The 20839-nt window shown below is 43.3% G+C and overlaps 1 protein-coding gene across 4 annotated transcripts in view; it reads right to left on the bottom strand.

Annotated features, from left to right (window-relative positions):
• The window catches only part of DGKH (diacylglycerol kinase eta), a 267234-nt gene that overhangs the window by 130665 nt on the left and 115730 nt on the right, over positions 1–20839 (bottom strand). For 3 of the 4 annotated variants that reach the window (XM_075918953.1, XM_075918954.1, XM_075918955.1), the window contains 2 exons: positions 5042–5152; positions 3413–3493 (listed from right to left, as the gene is read on the bottom strand). In XM_075918953.1, the coding sequence (XP_075775068.1) occupies positions 3413–3493; positions 5042–5152 (192 nt within the window). Of the gene's footprint in view, positions 1–3412; positions 3494–5041; positions 5153–20839 lie in introns of those variants that run through there. The other variant, XM_014574199.3, reaches the window with a different exon arrangement.

The raw sequence follows: 20839 nt of genomic DNA, 5'->3' as shown, positions 1-20839 counted from the left end.
TCTTTGTCCTTTCCCTCACATAGGCATTCATAACAGTTCAAAGCAAGTGTGAAACAGCATTCTGATATGGAAGTGTTTTGCCCACACTTTGTTCTGGCCCAAATGACTACATACTATGCAAGACAATTGAGAAATGAGTCCAGTTTGTGTATTCATTACCCTACTAATCAAACCATTTCAGCACAATTATAGATATCCACATTCTGGTCATTTTTGTTTGTAGGACAGAATAACACAAATATAAAATAGAGCAGAAGATCAGGACCTTGTTATGTTACATGCTTATTTGGCAGAATTATTTTTATTTTCTTTGAAATCTCTTCCCTTTCTTCCCATGTAATTTCAGTGAGGAAGGAAAAGTATTTCTGGTGAATAAGCATACCATTTAGTCACATAAAACATACTGCAATGTGCATATATTGCACATTTATAGATAAATCAACCCTTAATGCTGTGTTATATCATATTTTGTATTTGGGTTCTTCAAAGGACAGTGCTAGCAGTGTACTGAAAATCTCAATATGCACTTTTCTAGTGCCAAAAAGATGCAAGACTAAAAGGGGTGAAGAGTTGAGAATAAGGTTTCCATAGAAAGCTGATTTTTTTAATAAGTGAAAAAGGCAAGTGTGAAATTTAAATAAGAATAGATTTTTAAAATAAAACTAAATTACCATTTCAATGAAACTACTAAGTATTCATGAAGGTACATTTCCCTCTCCTAGGAGGCAAGAAATAGTTATCCCAACCAAAGCATTACTGGACAACAGCACAGTGACACCCACTAGAACAGAGTTTATTCCATCCAAAATAAACCTATGTTATTATAGGAGTCACACAGAGGATCAACAACATAGGTGGACCATATCATCTATTTCTTTTGTGGCAGACTTTTATTAAAACTGGTTTGGTATACATTATTTCTTAAATGAAGAAGAGAGAAGAGAACAGTCAGTACTTCCCAATGAAAGGTGATAAAAGGTAAAGAATTTCTGGAACCTCTACCCTCAGAATTGGTCAAGAGACATGGAAAAAGATGTCCTATGCCATCGAGTTGCGTTGCCATTAAGCTATGTCACATCAGTTTAAGGGGAGAAGACAAAAGACCAAGAAAGAGATAACAGTTGGTAACACATGGCAAGGGCCAATATATAATCTACTCCAGAAGAATTACTGACCCAGTAAAGAAAACACATAAAACTTCTTATAGAAAGCTCTTTCCAGTCTGGAAGGCCTAGAAAAATATTAAAATAACACTATCCACAGCTGTCAACACTATGGCTACAGCTACATACAGTGGGAATCGGTGCTCTGAAATCAATCCACTGGCAACTGATTTAGCTGGTCTAGTGGGGCACACCAAATAGACTGCAGATGACTCTTCACTTGACGCTGTTAACTTATGCTTGTCTGGGGTAGAGTTAGTCAACAGTAGAGTTTCCTCTGTCTACCCCCCAGGCTGCAGACCTCACAATAACTTAACCAAGGTACATTGACTCTAGGTACATTATTCATGTAAAAGGAGTTGGCGTGCTTTAGGTCTGTGGTAGTGTAGACACAGGCTTTCAGAGTGTCCTCTCACTAATCACCATGGTTCTCCAAAAAGCTATGAAAAATTAAATTAAAAAACTAAATATCCTTCAGAAGTCTCCAACCTATTTCAGAATTCAGCATCAACCTCTGTAAAACAATCTAAAAGAAAAGCAAAACAGAACAAAAAAAAAAACACACAACTTTTTTCTCACATAGAAGACCACTCACATCAAAGATAAACTGTCTAGAGTTCAAGATATGATGGCCCAAGAATAGAACAAGAACAAGTAGTATGACATCCTTAAAAAAAACCCTCTCTATTCATCTAATAGGAATTCTTAGAGACGCTGAAAGAAATCTGGGCCACTAACTACAACATATATCCATGCCCTTCCTCTACCGATGAAAGATAGCCAAAAAACCTTGGATCCTCTGCTTACACAGGTACACAACACTTCATCATTTTTCAATTATCCCTGTACTAGAATGATAAATAGTTCTTGTCTAAAGCTAAAACGAGGGAAGATGGAAGTAGAATGTCAAACATGTAATGAAAAACAATATGAAAAAATAGCTAACATTCCATCACCCTCAGTAGAGGGCCTCTGCCCACTATCATCAAACTGGTATGCAGCCTACAGGATTTTGTGGCCTCTTCACTGACAATAGGCACCCAATCAGCAAAAGCACCCCAAAAAGTCCTTTTTCTATCTTCATTTCTGTCAGATGCAGATTTGGATCTTCAGACTTTCTTATTGAAAATATCTGTATCTGGGAAGAAAATTATAAATGCTAAAGAAACTTTAGTGAGTGCAATAATCTGATCTCCAGTCAAGATTGATGACAGCACAATTGTGCAGCTCATTTTAACTACTCTTCAAATACCAGAATGAATGGGCCTCTGAACTCTTCGTCTGCAAAGCTTTCAAAAGGCTGGCACTGGACTTCCTCAGAAACTGTGTGACCACCATTACCTGGGATAGCTAAAATCCTCAGGGAAAATGAAAAAGTTAACAATTAGATTGAAAGTGATAAGAGTTGCAGATAAGAAGTTAAAATCCTAATACCACTGAAGTCAGTGGCAGAATTTTCATTGATTTTATGGAGCAGGATTTCACCCTGTCTTCTTGACTGAAGTACTTGGCTATTAAACATATTTCTATGACAGTTAAGAATCTTCACAAAACCTCACCACTTTGAGGAAAAAAACCAGATTCATCTATATAATTTATTTCCTATAAAGAAATAATTACAAAAATTACCAAATATTCAGCCTTTTCTTGGAAGTATAAAAAGACAAAATTCTAGGTCTTTGGGTAAAACTCATATATGGATTTATATAAACTTGTAATGGCCTCACTCATACAACTCTATATAAATAAGGTATAAGTAACAAAGACAGCGAGGTTGAAAACAACTAACAAAGAATATATCAGCAAAAAAATAATTATTTTAAGACAATGAAGGATCAGAATTATTATTCTTTCAATTTAAAAACAGGGATTTAAAAACACACTTGTTAATAAGCATCCAGAAAGTTTAACTTAAAAAAATATGATACATTAAACAAACTACGACATAAAATAAAGATGATTGAAAATAAGGACAATTGATATTCACCATCACTATTTTTTAATGTTCTGTATCATCATTTTCTGAAATAAATGTTAAATATACTAAAAGCTGATAAAAGATTAGCATAAAACTAAGAGCTGAATTATCAACAGTTAATCTAATATTGTCATGCCACTACTGACTATTTCATTATTACACTTTCAAATAAAGGAAAATGGAAAACATCTTCATTGAAAGCATTCTTGATTGTCTTAGTTATGGTCTGCCTACAACTTTCAAGGCTACAGTTATCATAATAGTACCATACCGTGAAGCTGTTGTTGACATTTTTTGTGCTTGATTCAGCTACACTGGCATCTGACAGGTCAACTTCATCAAATATTAGAGACTGTGAATGGAAAATAACACACATACATTAAATATCACTTTTAACCACACTTACCCTACTGAACTTTCAGTTCCACATAATTGTTTTGGGAATCAAATGAAAAAAAAAGTAGAAAAATTAATAAGAGATAAATCTTTCTAATTTCACCTTTCAAAGGTATCCAGTAGAAAAATTTAAAAAACTTAAGTCGTCTGAAAATAAATTTTAAACACTCAAAAAAGTAATCTTCATTTTAAAACACCTTCAAGAAAATTTAAAATATATTCAGCCTTGGAGAGTGAGGGGACTTACTATGTGATAATAGTGTCAAAGAAGAGAGATACTGGCAGAGTGTAGGATCACATGGCTTCTGCCGGCTCACTGATGACAAGTAAAACAAAGTAGAAAACAATTCCAGACATAAGTCAAATCCTCCCTTCTTCTGCTGTGGAATCTTAACTAAGCATAGTCCTGCAGTTGAGGCACTTATGACTGGGATGGCAGAGAATCTGGATTCAATTCAGTTTCCCTTCTGTAATATGTGAATAATCCAGTCATTCTCCCACCTTTTGCCTGCCTTGTTACTTAAGATAGTCAGTTCTTTGAACAGCAAATGTACAAGAGTGCCCAGACTGGACGGCTCTTGATGTTCTTACCTATTGTAACTCCTTTTACACACCATGAAGCTCAATCTCAGAGAAGTTTGTAGTGGGGTCAAGAAGTCCAATTGATTGGAACAAATGAAATTCTGAAGCACCTAAACTCTCATTCCCAGAAGACACCATGGGGGCTCAGGCAGAAGCAACTTAATAATAAACTGGCTTGAAATAAAATGTTTCAGTCATTTCAACAAACTGAAGCATTTTCATTTGGGTCAAACTTTGACCTGAAACAAACTAATTCATTTACATTTTTCCATCACAGAAAGGAGAATAATTTTTTAAGCTAAAATTTTCTCACTGAAAATTTCAATTTTTCAGAACTTCATTTTCTATTAAAAATTCATTTCAAGGGATAATTCCTTACTAGAATTATTAAATATAATAATTTATGTAAGTTCATTCAAGTCTCTTTCAGGACAACACTCTTCAGATAACAATAATTTCAACCTTGAGGTTTAATATTTGAACAATATCCCACCAATGTTTTCTTCCTTTTTAAAATGTAGTTTCCCAATTAAAAACAGAAATGAGCTTATTAACATTTGACTAATTTTTTTTTAAAAGGTAAAAAACAGAAACAAACCACTCTACAGAAAACTCATAGGTGTATGTAAATTATCTTTTTTCAAATTATTTTTGTATATTAATTTTTATAAATTCAGGATGTTAAAATGTGGGGGATTTTGGTAAAGGTGGAACAGCTGAAATTTTCAGTGGTTACATGTTTATATGTGGTGGGGAGGAGGGCGGCTCTGCAGGAGCTGCCTACCCCTTCCCTCCTCCTGTTGTTGCCTCTGTATCAGAAAACATTCACTTAATTTAAATTCTTGTTCTGATTTCAATAAACCAAATAAACAATTGGAGCTCCAAGCATAAGGCATTAGTCCCTAGTTTTATATATCCTTACCTTTGAATCCTTGGCATAGTAAAGGGTACGGCCTCGAAGTTTGAAATAACGTTTTTTCCACCTCTGAAAAGAACTTGTTTGCTTCAATAGTAGTCCTTCCTTTATACTTGTCTGAAAACAAATATAGATATATTTAAATTCCTTATACCTGATAAAAATAACCAAATATCTAAATATACTATATAAAAAACTTCTTAGACCTTTGTAAACATTTTTCCGCTCTGTATAAAGGTATTAATTGCTTTTGATTAATCATGAGATAATGACTGATTCTATCCTTAGACAATCAAACTATGCATAATTATTTTAACAATATGAATGCTGGCAAAATGTTAATTTATGTCCATATTTAAAAGGCACTGGAGAGAGATACTGAAAATCAAATAATTGTTCTGCAGATTAAATTGCTATTTAATTGTGTTTACTTCTATAATAGCAAAACCACAATATTATAGTGAGCAATGATTGGCAGTGGCACAATTCTGAAAAAAAATTAGGGAACATCACTGGCAAGTTATTGTGCAATAAATCAGGCCCCAGTACTGTAACTTGTGCACAGTGTCCACACTGGCAAGTCATTTATTGTGCACTAGCTCCATAGTTCAGTGAGCTCTAGGTGAACTGCCTCTACAAGATATGTAGAACAACAGGGTGCCAGTGTGGACATCATGGCATCACACTGCATCTTAACTGGCCTCCTGAACCTTTCCCACAATGTCTGTTCTAGCTTCTCGGGTCATCTGTTTCAACTCTACTGCTCTGCTCTTAGGTGACCAACCCTCAGACACACACTTTGCATTCTTTTTTAATCTGAAAGTCCTCTTCCTCTTTGCTCAGCGATGCGTAGTGTGCCTGCTCCATGAACCAGGAGATCTCCTGCTTGGAGCCTGCCAAGGTGCTACACTTCATCGGCATTTAAGGAGAGGAGGCAATCCAGTCCCAGCTGTGCTCCAGCCACAGGCACATCTCCAGATGCATGACTAAAAGGGCCATGACTGGGACGCAGTGAAATTCAGGGTCAAAGTGAAGGAGCTATGAAATGCCTACTACAAGGCATGGGAAGGAAATGACAGCTCTGGGTGCTACACTCATGACCTGCAGATTCTACAAAGAGCTGGATGATATACTTGGAGGTGACCCCACCTCCATGTTGAAGACCCCTGTGGATACCTCGGCGCTCAGTAGCCATCCAACAGTGGATTGAAACAGAAGGAGGAAGTTGTGGTCGAGTGTGCTGAGGGGTAGAGAGACCCAGAGCCAGAGGAGAACTCAGAATCCATAGAGGATTACATGCAGGAGTTGTTTTGTAACCCCAATGAGGCTAACAACTCACAGCCCTCAGAGGCTGTGGATGATAAGCCTGGTAAGTGAATTGGGTCTCAGAAAGTACTCAAGTGACTTGCCAAGAGTGGGAGGATTACAAAAAGGAGGCTTTTTAGTTCTGTGTGATACTGCTACCTGCAGAGGGTCAGTCAGATGGTGAACCATTGGGGGGATCCTGTATGTTAGGTACGCTCACTCCAGGACAGTGAGGCAGGGCTAGGTATGTGAACAGTGCAAGTGTTTGAAAGTGATTGGGTCAGTAGCGTGTCTCGTGTGGACACTCTGTAACATTTTGCAATTATGGCTTGATAGAGCCAGCTTTGGAATGCCAGTCTAAGGTCCTAACTCTTGCAGATCATCTGAAAAGGGCACGGAAGTGCCCAAGAAAGACTAGAAATTTTTTTTTATGAGATGTCCTGAGTCAAGTTGTCAACAAACTTTAAGAATTGAAGGAATGGATGGACAGTAACAGGAGAGAGCATAACGAGACCACAGAGCAGCTCCTAAACATTATGGAGCAGCAAGGGGACACATTGGATGTCCTGCTAGCACTGCAGACAAAGCACCTGCATGATCAGCCTCTCCTCCTCCCCTCTCCCATAGCCAGTGTCCCAAAACTTTATCCAATACACCCTTCCCATCATGACCAACTAAATTCGGGCACGACCCTGCCCCTGGGTACCACCTGCCATGCCTGCCCACCCAACCTCTGCCCATGCAGGCTCCTGCAGGCTTCCAATGCACTCAATGCCCATCTGCATTCAGTTTAGCTCTGATTAACTCTAGCCCCCTTTGCCGAGCACATCAGACGGTGGGGCTGCATATGGACCTTGGACATATACAAATCTGTGAAATGCTTGGATTACACCTCTCCTCCTGCCTCCCTGTCTCCCACAGTGCAGATGTCTCAGGTTTCACGTGTCCTACATTTACTATGTTTAATAAATGAAATTAATGTGTTTCAAGAAATGTTTACTGCATTACATGAAATCAAGCTAGCGTACCCCATCACACCTACCATTACTGTGGTCCATGTGCTGCACTTAGTGCTAATCAGAGTAACCCATTAGCAACACAGCCACTGTCCTCCCATGCATGGCAGCAAGTTTTACTGACTTTCACCATCAAATTGCTGCATCAAGTCATCCATGATCCTTATGGCTCCTCTCTGTACTCCTTTAATAGCCCTGGTCTCGGGCTGTTCAAACTCGACTCAGGGGCCCAACCCTGAGTGAAGCTTTCACCCTTTCCTTCACAAATATTATGGAGGATACAGCACGTGGTAATAACCATAGGGATATTATCATCAACCAAGTTCAGCTTCCTGTACAAACATCGCCAGCACACCTTCAAATGGCCAGAGACTCCACAGTCATTCTGCACCTGCTCAACCAGTTACTGAACTGCTCCCTGCTGGTGTCAAGGCTCTCCGTGTATGGTTTCATGAGCCATGGCATTATTAGGTATGCGGGGTATCCAGGAATCACAATGGGCATTTCCACTTTCTCCACTGTAATCTTCTGGCCTGGGAAGAAAATCCCTGCTTGCATCTTTCCTGAACGAGTGTCCAAAAGACCATGTGTCATGCACATTTCCGGAGTAGCCTGCATTGATGTCCGTGAACCACCCACCATAATCCTCTAGTACCTGCAGAACCATGGAGAAATAGGTCTTGCAGTGAATGTATTCAGAGGCTAGATGATCTGATGCCAGAATTGCAATGTGTGTGCTACTTATCACCCTACTGCAGTTTGGGAAGGTTATACATGCATAGTCATCCACAATTTCATGCAGGTTGCCCAGAGACACAGTCTTTCAGAGCAGGATGCAACTGATGGCCCTGTACACTTCCATCAACATGAGTCCAATGGTCAATTTTCCTAATGTATTGGCAATTGAGCGAAAGCTGTCTGGAGTAGCCAGCTTCCACAGTGTGACCATTACGTACTTCTCCACAGGTAAGGCAACTCTCATTCGCGGGTACTTGCACTACAAGGTCAGAGGCAAGCTCAGCACACAGAACCATGAAAGTGGCTTTTCTCATCTGAAAGTTCTGCAACCACTGCTCATCATCCCAGACTTGCATGACAATGTGATCCCATCACCGAGTACTTGTTTCCCAAGCCCAAAAGTGGTGTTCAACTCTGGTCTAAGGATGTTAAGAGGCGAGTAACTGGCTAATCATGTAGTAGATACAATTTCTATCAACTACATGATTAGTCAATAAGAGAAGGCACTCTGTGCCTGCTCGCTCTGGGTCCAGGAGCTAACCCTGCTGCAACTCTGCAGTTTAAATGCAGTAGGAGCCAGGCTCCTGCTGCATTTAAACTGCAGAGCTGCAGGAGAGGTAGGTCCCCGATTTGGTGCAAGCCGTGAGTGAGCAAGCCCAGCTCAGTCCCAGCTCACACTGGGTCTGGGACCACTGCAGTAGTACATTTCAAATGTAGTAAGAGCTACCCTGGCTCTTACTACATTTAAAATTCAGAGCTGCAGCAGAGAGAGCTCCCGGACCTGGTGTGAGCTTGCTCAGTCCTGGCTCATGCCAGGTCCAGCAGCCTGTCTGCAGGGGGTCCCAGTGGGAAGCTGGGACCCCCCGCGTACAGGAGCTCCTGCCAGAGCAGCCTATCTTTGCAGTCAGCCTCAGCTGCCATGGACAGAATCTGTCCACGATGGCCTGGACTGGCCATGAATGCAGGTTGCTCCTGCATCAGTCCATGTGTGCAGGAGGTCCCAGCTCCCTGCTGGGACCCCCCACAGAAAGAGGCTGCTCCATGGAATATGGAACAGTTTCTGCTCATAGCAAACCTCGGCCTGCCACAGGCAGAGGCTGCTTTGCAGCAGCCTCCCCTCCCCCGCATCCCGTTCTGCTGCCTCTGTAAGAGGCAGCAGTGCAGGGGGGAGGGGCAGGCAGCACTGCTGAGATGGTGCTGGGGGGAGCCGGCTTCTAAGCTGGATCCCCCCAGGACCAGCTCCTGCTTCCCCTCCCCTTGCTGCCTCTGACACAGAGGCAGCAAAGGAGGGAGAAAATTCACGAAGTCAAGTAGTCAACTGGACTACTCGCTTACATCCCTACTGTTGTCAGCACCTCCGTGAATGCCACAAGAAATCTTGTGGCGTAGAAACACTGCTGGAATGCCTCATCATCACTTTGGAGCTTCCGAAATAATTCAGCTGCCATTCGTGACATGTTAGTTTTTCATCCACAGCTATGGCTGCATTCCCGCAGACCAAGGAGACAGTGTGTGGCATAGAAGCCATTGAAGATGGTGCAGCGGTGGCTGGGATGTAAAGCAATGCCCCATAGGGCACTGGGTATAAAGCAGAGCCACAGCGATGCCTCCCCAGGAAAAATTAAAAGTACCTTCCTTTATAAAGATAGATTCTTAGATATTCAGATATCATTCAAAGTTCAAAGATTAACCAACTTGTTCCTCTTAAAGTGAGTTGTATGTAAATAGTCAATGTAAAAAATGAGTTAAAAGTGGTTTGAGATACCACACAAGCCCATGAGTCAATTTTTGTACTTTTACAATCACATTTTCCTAGAAAAATAAAAGGGAAAAGATTTTTTTTTTAAGTCAGAAAAAACAATAGAAACAATAGAAGAAACCTATTGAGGGGAAATATTGAAACCAATGATGTACAAAGTCCAAGCTGTACCTCCCTAAACTGAGCCTCTCTGTTATGGCAATACCGTGGTCCATGAATGTCCCTGCACCAGAGAGCCCTGGGCTAGGAGTCCAGTGGCAGCGGGTAGTATCTGGCAGCCCCAGACAGGCCAGGGAGCCTGCAGCAGCTCTGGCCAGGCTGGGGCTAGTGATAGGAGGGCCAAGGCAGGCTAGGACCAGCCGCCCTGTTGGGCCAGAGGCAGGGGGGCCAGCTGTGCTGAAAGCAGAGTTGGCAGATGGGAGGGTCAGTGAGTTTGAGGGCGGGTAACAGGGGACCGCCCCATATCTGACAAATTCCTGCATTTTGTATTTTTACTGACGGTTTCTTGTGACACCAAAAAAGACAAAAGCTATGCCAGAGCTATGGATGGGCACATTTTAAAAAATTAACAGAAAAATTGATAGAAAAGGGATAAATAATTTAATGTAATAAAAAATAACCATTTCAATATGTAGCTTAAGATAAATATAAACATGAACAAAAGCTAGAAACCTGATAAAAATTATCTTTATGCAGCAAGTTTTTGTGGAATGACAACCAGTTGTACTTGTCTGGCCTGTATTCCTACAGATATCTCTCTTTGTTTGGCTGGTAAATCACCTGTGCCCACAATTAAAATTTCAACAGTTCCTTTGTATGATTTGATCTACCTTGCTTCCAAACAGGACTAGATCAAAGTGCACTAAGGAACTGTTAGTACATGTCAGCAGGGTCTGCATGAACAGTTAGCATGGAGCAGGCTAGCGTGGGATAGATTCTCACTCAAGCTTAACATGAAAGAAATGTTCCTAGAAAGAAGCCCATACTCTCTGTAGCCCTGAGTGTTTATCCTTTCTGCTTCTGCTTCCCCATCTACAAACCACTGATCTTATTAGTTCATATTTGTAAAGTTCTGAAAAAGGAAAATTATCTATAAATGAAAGATGTTTAACTAAAAGAACAGACTGTTCTTATTAATAAGGGGAATAGAACAGCTTCAAAATATTGCACAAAGGACAGATCACTTACAAAGTTGCGATTTAGTATCAAAGACATAAGGGCTTGGATATTATTCACACTTGAGCTAACTTCTGTCTTAGAACAATACTTTATAGCTACTACTTGGAATATCAAGCTCTGTTAATTTTATTTCTATTAATTCTCAGTAAAAAGGTTTAAAATAGGTAAGTCACATTTGTTCCCAGTGCAAAAGAGTGGAATGTAAATACCAAGTACAGGCAGTCCCCGGGTTACATACAAGATAGGGACTGTAGGTTTGTTCTTAAGTTGAATCTGTATGTAAGTCGGAACTGGCTTCCAGATTCAGCCGCTGATCAGTTGCTCTGCCCCGGGCTTCCTGGAATCAGCCGCTGATCAGTTTCAACAGGCTGAATCTGGACGCCAGTTCCGACTTACATACAGATTCAACTTAAGAACCCCAGGCGTCCCCAAGTCAGCTGCTGCTGAAACTGATCAGCGGCTGATTCCAGGAAGCCCGAGGTAGAGCAACTCTGCCTCGGGCTTCCTGTAGTCAGCGCTGGTCAGTTTCAGCAGCGGCTGACTTGGGGATGCCAGGGGCAGAGCAGCTGGGGTGCTGCTGGGTTGCTCCAGTAGCGCCGCTCCTCGGCACTACTGGACCAACCCAGCAGCACCCAAGCAGCTCTTCCCCAGGCGTCCTGATTCAGCCGCTGCTGAAACTGACCAGCAGCGGCTGAATCAGGACACCTGGGGCAGAGCAGCAGACCAGGGAGACGCGGGTGGCAGACCGAGACGCACCACGGTCCCGCCGCCCGGGTCCTCCGTGGCTTTGCTCTGCGTCTCCCTGGTCTGCTGGTCTGCTGGAGACCAGCAGACCAGGGAGACAGGGAACAAAGCCGCGGAGTACGCGGGCAGCGGGACAGCCCAGACGCATCGCGGCTGTCCCGCAGCCGGCGTCCTCCGAGGCTTTTCTACCCGTCTCCCTGGTCTGCTGGAGACAGCAGACCAGGGAGACGGGGAGCAAAGACAGCCGCGGCGCGTCTGGGCTGTCCCGCTGCCCGCGTGCTCCGCGGCTTTGCTCAGCGTCTCCCTGGTCTTTTGGGGGGGGCTTCCCCCCCAGCAGACCAAGGAGACGCGGAGCAGCTTTTCTCACCCCGGAGGACGCAGGCGGCGGGACCGCGGTGCATCTGGGCGTCCCGCCGCTCCCGTACTCCAGGGTGAGAAAAACCCCGTTCGTAACTGCGGATCCGACATAAGTCGGATCCGCGTAACTCGGGGACTGCCTGTACCTCAGAAAACCAAAACTGCAAAATTGTATGTGAATTTTTCCAGAGAGAAATCAAATTGCACTGCTGATTAAGCTAATTTTAATAAAATCATTCTGGCCTTGATCCTGTACCAAGTGAAGTCCACAGGAGTGTGGCTACTGTCTTCAATTGCTGCAGGATAGGCACTCAAAGCATTTGTTGTTTTATTTAGTACATGTTAAGTGTAACTGGAAAAATATCACAAACTACTAAAACTATTAAACAGAATATGCCTCTCACAAACAAAATGCAAAAATCCCATTACAGTTCCACAGGGAAAAGTAAATAGCTTCTGTGGTTTTAGGGTAATGGTATGAATGTAAACAGCAGTAATCATTCTTTACTAACACATATAACAGAAGTACTGCCGCAGAGAGGCATATATAAACGCTGCTGCACACTTTTAATTTAAATCACTTCCTGAAAGAAAATATAAACAAAAATTACAAAAAAAAATTAATTAGGTCCATTAATCATCTTTTCATTTATATTACTCTATTAGGGTATGTCTACACTTGCACCCCAGTTCAAACTAGGGATGCAAATGCAGGCATTCAAAATAATCAGTGAAGCGGGGATTTAAATACAGGTAGTCCCCGGGTTACGTACAAGATAGGGACTGTAGGTTTGTTCTTAAGTTGAATTTGTATGTAAGTCGGAACTGGCGTCCAGATTCAGCCGCTGCTGAAACTGACCAGCGGCTGACTACAGGAAGCCCAAGGCAGAGTTGCTCTGCCCTGGGCTTCCTGGAATCAGCCGCTGATCAGTTTCAACAGCAGCTGAATCTGGACGCCTGGGACAGAGCAGCTGGGGCACTGCCGGGTACGTCCCCGCAGCGCCGCACCTCAGCGCTGCGGGGACCAACCCGGCAGCACCCCAGCAGCTCTACCCCAGGTGTCCCCAAGTCAGCCGCTGCTGAAACTGATCAGTGGCTGATTCCAGGAAGCCCGGGGCAGAGCAACCCAGCAGCACCCCAGCTGCTCTACCCCAGGCGTCGGCAAGAAAAGCCTGGTCTGCTGGGGGGGAGGGGTGCACTAGCTGCGTCCCCTCCTCCCCCAGCAGACCAGGGAGATGCGGAGCAGCTTTTCTCGCCCCAGAGGACGCGGGCGGCGAGACTGCGGCGCCCCTGGACGGTCCCACCGCCCGCGTCCTCCGGGGCGAGAAAAGCTCCGTTTGTAACTGCGGATCCGACATAAGTCGGATCCGCGTAAGTCGGGGACTGCCTGTATCCCGCGCTTCATTAGCAAGATCTCGCCAGCACGCTAGTTCTAATCACAGCTGATTCAAACCAGGAAGTGCGTGCCGGGACGCATTAGTTCGAACTAAACCCCTTGGTTCGAACTAACGTTACTCCTCAAATGAAGCGCAGGATATTTAAATCCCCGCTTCACTGACTATTTCAAATGCCTGAATTTGCATCCCTAGTTCGAACTAGGGTGCAAGTGTAGACATACCCTTAGTTTTCTCCTTTTAAGAATACTAACAAATTCCATCAATTAAGACATAACTCTATGGCATTGGTTCTCAAACAGGTAGGCCCATCTCCCACCCCACTCAATGCAGGCCTTTCTGAAGACCATCAGCCAACCATCCATGATGACAAAATAGAGGCAGGAGAGGGTGGGAGTGAAGGATCTGGCTGGGAGGTAAGAGTGCAGGATCGGGTTGAGGTTAGGGAGTCTGCCCAGGAGACTGGGTGCAGAAGCAGGCTAAGGGTGGAGGAGAGTTTGGGTGGGAGGTATATACAGGAGCAGGATGGAGGTGTGGGGTCTCAGTGGGAGGGAGGCACGGGTCTGGTGATGAGGGGAATGGGGACACTTACCTGGTTCCATGCCTCCAGCCACTTCCAGGCACCGCTCCCCTCTGCTCCCATTGGCCATGATTCTCTTACATGAGATCGTCAGTGTTCTTGCGGAAATTCAAGCGGCCAGTGTAGACAGCTGGGAAGTTTTTCCGCAAAAGCAGCTGCTTTTGCAGAAAAACTTGCCAGTCTAGACGCAGCCTATGGGTATGTCTACAAACAATTTTTATTTCGGGAGAAGGATGCAAATAGTGCTGCGCATTTGCATACTTCCCCCGGGGTTTTTTTGGAAGACGCTCTTCCAGTATTTACCCGTGTCTACACATGACCGAATTTCAAAATAACTCCCTATTTTGAAAGAGCCCTTATTCTTCCTACAATGAAGTTTACAGGAGTCTTTCGAAATAGGGGTTTATTTTGAAATTCAGCCGTGCGCAGACGCAGGTAAATACTGAAAAAGCGCCTTCCGGAAAAACCCCCAGAGGAAGTATGCAAATGCACAGCGCTATTTGCATCCTTCTCCAAAAATAAAAATTGTGTGTAGACATACCCAAGGAGACTGAAAATTGTTATGACTCAGAAGATAGTATATTGCTATAAGTTAGTCCATCAATTAAATTAACTGTACATGCCAGTGATAAAAAATATATGGATAATTTAAATCTGTAAATCTAAAAATTTATTTTAAATTTTATTAAAACATTTTATTTATATATTAGTAAAACACAATCCAGATTTTGGGGCTAAGTTCCCAGACATTCTTCTTTACAACCCAGAAAAAAAGTTGTTGGCAATAGCCAGTTCTCAAGCCTACTTGCTAGATAATATATTTCAGTATACAAATAATATATACATTACCCGAGACTTATGTATACCAGGCAAAATGTGGTAGAGAAGCCTGATTTTTAATACTATATATATAACGTCTCAACCAAATTCTAAATATTAACAAAAATGCAAAATTTGTAGCTTCTTTATGAGAAACTATGATTTCCTTTCTTTTTAATTGTAAAATATATTTATGTATGTGGTCTAGCTACATCATCCTTCAAATGAAATAGATATAATTTGATTTTATACAAGTAAGAACAAATTCAACAGACTACCACAAGGTGGTAGTGGTGTTATGGTAATGCTCAAATGCTAGCATACACTGTCGTTTAACAAAACATCTATGCCCCATTTCTACAGTGGACTGTGCAGGGGAACACCTGTGGGTCTGGTAGTAAATATAGCATCACACACTTTACCACAGATGCATCTACATGCAGTTAACTGCAGGGTAAGGTCCTAAATATGAGGGTTTAGTGGCAAAAAGGACTAATAGAACAAAGTCTCTGCTCTAAACATTAGACAGCATTCTCTTCTCTCATCTGAATCAGGAATTTAACTTTTGTGTAACTTATTAAAATACTTCTCTCTTGAACCAGTAAGTCACCTTTGCTAATATAATATTCCATGTTACTGGCTTCATTTTGTAGATGGAAATATTCTGTCAGTTTTTAATGAACTTCTGTGACCTCATTGCCTATTTCATTTTATTGTACTTGTGTTTACACTTTGATTATTTCAAAATAAAGAGGCTGCCCTAAGGTCAAATACATAAATATGTAGCTGGAGTCGACTTACCTTAGACCAAGCTTGGCACAGTCTTCACAGACTGAGGCCAACGATGGAGCAAATGCTCCCATCAGCTTCCCTTATTCCTCATGACTGCAAGGACTATCAGCACCAAATGGAGCTACCCTCAGCATTCAATTACACCCACTAAATTGCCATGCCGGAGATTGATCTTTGGGTGCTCAAGCGGAGATGTGGCCTAAGCGTGGCATAGTGACATACTGATATATGCTCCTCTTACAATAATATGTCCATATGTTCTTCTGTTAGAACCTCTGATCATTAGATAAAATAATTTTTTATTTAATCACCAAATCTACAAGCTGCAGAAAATACAGTAAAACCTGCCTTAGAGAGACCACCTCTGAAGACAGACCACCTGTAATGAGCAACTGCTTACAACGGCTGCAGAACACTACTGCTCTCTGGCATAAGAAACTTAGAAGAGAGACTGCCTCTTCCAGGAGACCACTTCTGCTAACTCCCGTGAGTGGCCACTTTTGGCAGGTTTCACTATATTGTTCAGTGATCAACTATTCTATGCTAGGGGAAATTAAAGTGTAACCAAAGTCTTTTCCATACAAAAATTATTCATTCACTTTAAAGTTGCAAGGGACCAGTAAGTGATGCCAAGAATCTATCACCTAATTTTCTTTAGTGCTATTACCAGATTACCTCCACGGCTATCCCTTCTCTGGGTCTCTCTGAGAGCACCCATCATGGATGCCTGACTGCCAGCCTTTACCTCTGCTATGGTGGAATTCTATAGTTCATTCACTCTCAAGCTAAGACCTGAGTACCAACCATGCCTAATTCACCAAATTCCAACTTCTTTGGGACAGTCTACACAGTTTTCACACTTCCCGCAGTCTCTGAATGTCTCAGTTAGACTATCAGCCTTTTCACTGACACACCCGGGACCGCCTCTTTCAACTAACAGAGGAAAAAAGCCTTGCTTTTCTACTACCTCCCCAGTTATTTTATCCAAGTAGGGGACACTGTCAAGTAATGGGCAGCAGGTGAAATTTTTTGAGTGGGATCTGATCACTAGATACTTTAGGGTTGTTAACATTATGCCCCGTCTGAAGGGACAGTTAGCAATTGTCCTAGTTATTATTTCTTGGTTTTCAACTGCTATGAAAAGCATGGGCCATAATTATATATATATATATATGTGGGCAAAGCTTCTGTGGCTTAAAGTCCAACCTAAACTTAGCTGGACTACTTTCAGCTCTACCACTGACTATCTCTCCAACTTCAAAGGAAGAGTTACACTTGATCTTATCTGTCAAATAACTCAGTAGCAACTTGCACATCTTCCTGAATATTAGCTGGCTATGAAAACAATATTGCCAGTCCTTCCCATGTTCGTTGATTAGATCTGTGCTATCCTTCCTGCAATACATGAGGTAAGTTGTTATCCAAAACAGGTCTTCTTAATGCAAGTGAGGTTACACATTTCATCAGAGATCAAGTTACACATGATATTGGTTCACTGACAACATACACCAAAGCCACGACAGTGCTATCAAAGCACATACAAAGCAGACTTTGTAGAGGACACCTCAAATTTCCAGGACCCAAGTTCCAGAGTTCCAGTGACTCAGATTAGCTGCATAATCATTTCCTCTATGCAAAGCATAAGGCCTGAACATGAGTAAAAGACTAAAAGAGCTCTGTGCTAAGTGTACACTGTGCGAAATAGCTACCTACCATACTGACCAATATTGTCTCATTGTTTCCTTGTATTCCTCTATCTCTGTACCCATCCATTGTCTCTTGTCTTATCCCTAGATTATAAGCCTCTTGGAGCACGGACCATCTTTTTTGATGTGTTTGTACAGTGTCTAACATGGTGGGTTCTGGTCCATAATTAGTACTCCTAAGCACTTTGATAATACAAATAATAAATACAAATTATGGTGGTGAAAGATGGACACATAAAGCTTGGATGATGCTTTGGAAAACAAAACAACGAAAGGTTAACCAATTACCTGGTAAGCCTAAGGCTTACCAGAATGCTTACTGGATAACCAGTTAACCAGATCTTGTCCAACCCCCAGTGGACAGCCAGCTGTGCCAGCCTGGAGCAGCCTCAGTAGCGTTGGGCTAGCCAGCGGGACCCTGACCCCTAGCATCAGGCTGGCTGGCTGGGCTTTGATTCTAGTGGGACAGCATGTGGTTCACATCTACATCTGGCAGGTGGAGTCCCAGTTGCGCAGCAGGCAGGCATGACTCCAGCAACAGCCATGCCAGCCAGTGGGACCCACCTACCTGCCACGCAGCCACACCAGAGCAGCCCCAAACCCATCCACATTGGGCAGGCTGGCCTCTTCCCGATAGACGCAGTGGGACTGCAGCAATGATGGGACCCTAGCCTTGACTGCCCTGCAATGGACTACCAACAGTTAACCAATTAACCAATATAATTTTAAACAAACCATTTAACTAGTTAACTGATATAACCAATATTTATACAATTAAATAAAAAAAATGCAATCTCAATCTTCAAAATTTAGATAAGCACCTTAAATATTTCATGGGTATTTAAAACAAATTCCTAAGAGAGCTCTAGGTTTCCTTAACTAAGGCAACTTTCTCCAAAACACTAAATTTGGCCTCTAGGCTCTAGCAAGTAGGGCAGGGTTACTCAACTCTGGAAGCCCCGAGGGTCACAGTGATACTCACAGCACATGCTGAGGGCTGCAACTTAAGTGTGGTTGCATATCCAGGCAGTCCCCGAGTTACACGGATCCGACTTATGTCGGATCCGCAGTTACGAACAGGGATTTTCTCGCCCCAGAAGACTGGAGCGGCGGGACGTCTGGTCCCGCCGCCCGCCTCCTCCGGGGCGAGAAAAGCTGCTCCCCGTCTCCCTGGTCTGCTGCGGGAGCCAGCAGACCAGGGAGACGGGGAGCAAAGCGGCGCAGGACCCAGGACCCGCTTTGCTCAGCGTCTCCCTGGTCTACCCGCGCAGGACCCGGGGCCGGACCCGCGGCGCTTCCAGCTGATCTGGAAGCGCCGCAGGTCCGGCCCGGGTCCTCCGCCGCTTTGCTCCGCGTCTCCCTGGTCTCCTGGGGGGGATGCAGCTAGTGCCCCCCCCCCCAGCAGACCAGGGAGATGTGGAGCAAAGCCCGGGGCCTGTGGTAGAGCAGGTGGGGCGCTGCCGGTTGGTCCCGCAGCACCGCTCCTTGGCGCTACTGGACCAACCCGGCAGCACCTCAGCTACTCTGCCCCAGGAGTCCTGATTCAGCCGCTGCTGATCAGTTTCAGCAGTGGCTGAATCAGGACGCCTGGGGCAGAGCAGCTGGGGTGCTGCTGGGTTGGTCCAGTAGCGCCAAGGAGTGGCCGCGCTACTGGACCAACCCAGCAGCACCCGAGCTGCTCTGCCCCAGGCGTCCCCAAGTTAGCCGCTGCTGAAACTGACCAGCAGCTGACTACAGGAAGCCCGAGGCAGAGTTGCTCTGCCCCGGGCTTCCTGGAATCAGCTGCTGATCAGTTTCAGCAGCAGCTGACTTGGGGACGCCTGGGGTTCTTAAGTTGAATCTGTATGTAAGTCAGAACTGGTGTCCAGATTCAGCAGCTGAATCTGGATGCCAGTTCCGACTTACATACAGATTCAACTTAAGAACAAACCTACAGTCCCTATCTTGTACGTAACCCGGGGACTGCCTGTACATGCAAATATATATGCAAATAGCTTCTTTCACATTTAAAGGCACTAATACAAAGTTTAAGGCAAGACTAAACAACATGCATGCCCCATTTAAGTCAGTTCTGCTGATATTAATTAATAAAATCCAATTTCTACCCGATTTGCACTTTTAATGAGCAGTGACAGTTCAGGAATTTAACTATTAAAATGCATATCAACAGAAGACCATTATATTGATTTCCCATTATGGAGTGTTCCCAGTGAAGGCCTTGTTCAAAGGATCCTACCTATGGGCTGCGGGTTGAGCCCTGTGTCAACCCAAACTGCACCATGGGTCACAAACAAATGTAGCCCTGAAGTAGGGTCTTCTCAAATGTTTTCCCAGTATCCCTTGTCCTGGATCCAACTGCTGCAACTATGGTACAATGTTTATGTCTGAGAAAAGTCTAGGTTTATCTGAGAAAGATCTATCAAAATCCAATTAAATGAAATAGCTCAGAGCAATATGACTAGTTACAAAACATTCCATTCACCTTTCCAACCCACCGTCACACATGCTCATGTCAACTCTCTTAGGGGTCACAACCCAAGATACACAACTGCTGAAACTACCTACCTCACCATAATGTTATAGATTTTATGAGTTATAATTTGCAAAAGACTTTGCATCTTCAAAGTGTTATAGTATGAGCATACAGCTGCTAAGCACTATGTCAGCTCCATTTCAGGTTTTATCTGGAAAGAATAGACTCCTGGCATGCAGAAACACCCAGAGGACAAGGAACAGAGGTAACAAAGGGAGGAGAAACAGGAAACTGACGATCACTAACATACGCACAAGACACTAAAAGTAAGGTTACAAAGGATGTTCCCATTTGAGATATCATAGAATTGTTTTCCAGTATAACTATACAAGCAAACTCTTCTAGCATAGTGTCAGCTACGATCAGCAAAAGTGTACTTTTGTCGATACAACCGAATCTGTACTCAGGCTCTTGCCACTATAAAACTGCCATAAAAAACTTTGACATTTATTATATTGGCAAAAGGTTCTAGTGTAGATCTGATCCTGAACAAACGCTGTTAAGAGGCAGGTAACTGGGTAATCGTGTAGTTGATACAAATTGCTGATAAGGGAAGGCACTCAGACATACCCCTCGCTGTGGGTATGTCTACACAGCAAAGTTATTTCAAAATAACAGCCGTTATTTCGAAATAACTTTTCTAGCGTCTATACACCCAAAATGCAATTTTGAAATAGCGGAGCGCTTATTTTGAATTTGGTAAACCTCATTCTACGAGGAATAATGCCAAATTCGAAATAGCTAATTTGAAATAAGCACTGTGTAGATGCTTATTTCGAAATAGAGAGCCTCCAGCTCTTCCCTGGGTGCCCCGGTGGCCGCTCTGGGCACAACCAGGAAAACTTCCTCTCCTCTCCCCCAGGCCCGGAGCCCTTAAAGGGT

Source organism: Pelodiscus sinensis, chromosome 1, assembly GCF_049634645.1.
Source record: "Pelodiscus sinensis isolate JC-2024 chromosome 1, ASM4963464v1, whole genome shotgun sequence".
In the NCBI taxonomy this organism is placed as follows: Eukaryota; Metazoa; Chordata; order Testudines; family Trionychidae; genus Pelodiscus; species Pelodiscus sinensis.
This window is presented reverse-complemented; position numbering and strand designations above follow the sequence as displayed.